The sequence below is a fragment of the Cynoglossus semilaevis genome, chromosome 20 (genome assembly GCF_000523025.1).
Source record: "Cynoglossus semilaevis isolate Cse_v1.0 chromosome 20, Cse_v1.0, whole genome shotgun sequence".
Lineage (NCBI taxonomy): Eukaryota > Metazoa > Chordata > Actinopteri > Pleuronectiformes > Cynoglossidae > Cynoglossus > Cynoglossus semilaevis.
Genome location: NC_024326.1, coordinates 9,023,481 through 9,026,081, shown reverse-complemented (window position 1 = coordinate 9,026,081; position 2,601 = coordinate 9,023,481). Strand labels below are relative to the sequence as shown.

Sequence of the window (2,601 nt, the reverse complement as noted above, 5' to 3'; positions counted from 1 at the left end):
TTCTCCCCTGATTAGACATCTAAAGATGTGGGCTTGAATAAATGTACACAGTGTGATTCATATGTGTGTGTGTGTGTGATACTAATCCTGTTTTGTAACATATTACTCATGTAACAAATTTGATAGGGATGAGGTGCATTAGTGAAATGTCATAGATGCCAATGTTTGTTGGCGAGGATTAAGTCGTCCATATTTGTTCAGTAAAACAGTTGTTTGCAGTGACAGGCCTGACACACGCAAATCGATTTGCACACGTTCGCCTCACAGTCCAGCTTTACAACAAATAAGACTTTATTAGCGACACACGCGTAGAGCTCACAGGCTCACATTTACACATTTTCGAGTCACCAATTAAACTCACATATGGTGGAGGTAATTATCGTTACAGATAGGCAGAATTAAAGAAGAGATATCAATGAGGAGAAAATGTGCGTGAGGCGCCCCGGAGAGACGATCGGGGAGAAAATGTTGGGGCCAAGGAGGGTGAGTGGTGGAGACTACATAAGAAAACAACAACAGCTGTTTGGCTCATGGCTAAAAACAGGATAGAACAACAGCGTCATTTGCTAAGAAAATGATCTGGGGAAAGACATCGTACCAACTCTTAGATAAGAAATGGAGCGCCTTATATTGTTTCTCCTGTAGGGTAAAGGTAAAGGGTTCATTCATTGTTATGTGCTTTTCCTCTCTGGTCTTTGGGGTTATTCATTTTCCCAATAAATGTAGTGCACTTTATTTTCCAAGTACATTAAGTATTCAGCTTTAATGCAGGATATGGAGCTAAATGTAATTCAAATAAGTAGAAGTTTTGGGAGCTTTGGTTTTTGGACGGAGCTCACCTTACACTTAAAACACAGTATCAGGGACATGGAAAGATGCAGGGTTAGGTCAGGTGTTCACTGCTAACTTATATGAGGTAAAGTTTTAAATTATGGTTAATTTAAGTTGTACCATAATATTGTAGCGGAGACTTTATCTTTTGGACGAATGCATTCAAACCTGTTTGAAACAGCACTTAATTTATGTTAAGCTCTTCACTGGTATCATTAATTTCCCACTCTTTATCAAAATCTTGTTGATAAAATTCTTCTGAAACTTCATTTTACTACCTGCCTGCTGGAATATGTGTGAGCATGCCCGCGACTGCCCTGCCCTTGACTCGTATCCATTCGTTGGAGCGTGCTGGATGGTTTAGTTAATTAAGCCTAATCTACCCCCAGAGACAGATATGAGTGCTGTTACAGTGGCCCACTGAGCTGTCCCTGTACGCTCCTCTCTGGACCCCCCATGGAGCCATCAGGGCTGCGCTGCTCAACCATGTTCAAGGCAAATTGACAGCACATTATATACAATTATAATATTTGGACCAACGGGACCAAAAAGGAGGATGATGGGTTGTTTTTTTTTTTTTGTTTTTTTTAGAGAAAGATGGCTATAAAAACATTGGGAACTGAAAGTTGAGTCATGTCACGGGTTTAGTTATGTTACGATTGACTCATTGAGGGTCGGACTAACATGCCGTATGTACCAGGCCTATTTGTAAAGAATAGAGGAAGGAAATGATTAACAAGACTCAGAAGTGCTTTATTTGCAGATACAGTGGGTCCATGTGGGGACATTTTCTGGTTAATTGGTGCTTAGACACATGAAGACAAAGACTAAACAGATGTGGACAGAGATATAACATCTGATGAGCAGGTGATAATGTTTGACATACAGCTAGAAGGAAAAACAAATGCTTTGCATTTACAGGAAATGGACACAAACGTGCTACAGATCACATGACTTCAAATAAACTGAATAAATATATTCAGTTTATTTGAACTTGTTTGGGTGTAAATAAAATAATACATTATAAATATATATATATAAATAATGTAGAAGAAAATCTAAATTATCTTTTATTATTTAGAATAGATAACATTCCATCGTCATAAGCATGATAACATAAAATATATTTATGCACCAATATGACATTACTCAGGTTGAAATTCATTCATTTCATCCTTTGAACTGGATAAAGTACAACAATTTATTTTCAGTACTCCTAAATATGATAATAATGCATACAAACACCAGTGTAATTCTCAACGTCTACATGTCTACACTGTGTTCATTTCTAGCACAGGCTCTGTGTCATTGCAATGGTTGGTGGGCATAGCTGCTGCCCCTTCCTTCCTGAATACTTTGTCAAAGTGTAAAAGAGCCATTAGATGTTTTCTCATTTTCTGGGACAGCATGTACAGCAGAGGATTCATACAGCAGTGAGAATATGCGAGGATCTGACAAACTTGATATGCAGTTGCAATTTGTGTATTCAAGTCTTGTCCATACGAGGCTTCAACTAAAAGTAAAACATTATAGGGTCCCCAACAGATGAGGAAGGCAGCAACGATGCATAGCACGACCACCACGGATCTCAACTTTTTTCCTCTTTTCCTTTTAAAAATGGTCTTGAGGATGGCAAAGTAGCAAAACAGAATGATAGAAAGTGGGAGAAAGAAGAGCAGCGAGGTTTGAAGATAATACGCCAGTTTGTCATCGGTGTCCTCAGAAGAGACCTCGCATGTGGTATAATTGTCCCACTCGGTTTCTGCACTC

General features: G+C 38.8%; 1 protein-coding gene across 1 annotated transcript in view; it reads right to left on the bottom strand.

The window, feature by feature from the left end:
• Nucleotides 1-1,563: 1,563 nt before the first annotated feature.
• xcr1b.2 (chemokine (C motif) receptor 1b, duplicate 2) overlaps nt 1,564-2,601 on the bottom strand; it is a 1,963-nt gene continuing 925 nt past the window's right edge. The window contains 1 exon segment of the mRNA XM_025052499.1: nt 1,564-2,601. This exon segment is cut by the window's right edge and continues 56 nt beyond it. Coding sequence (XP_024908267.1) covers nt 2,103-2,601 — 499 coding nt within the window. The 3' untranslated portion in view covers nt 1,564-2,102.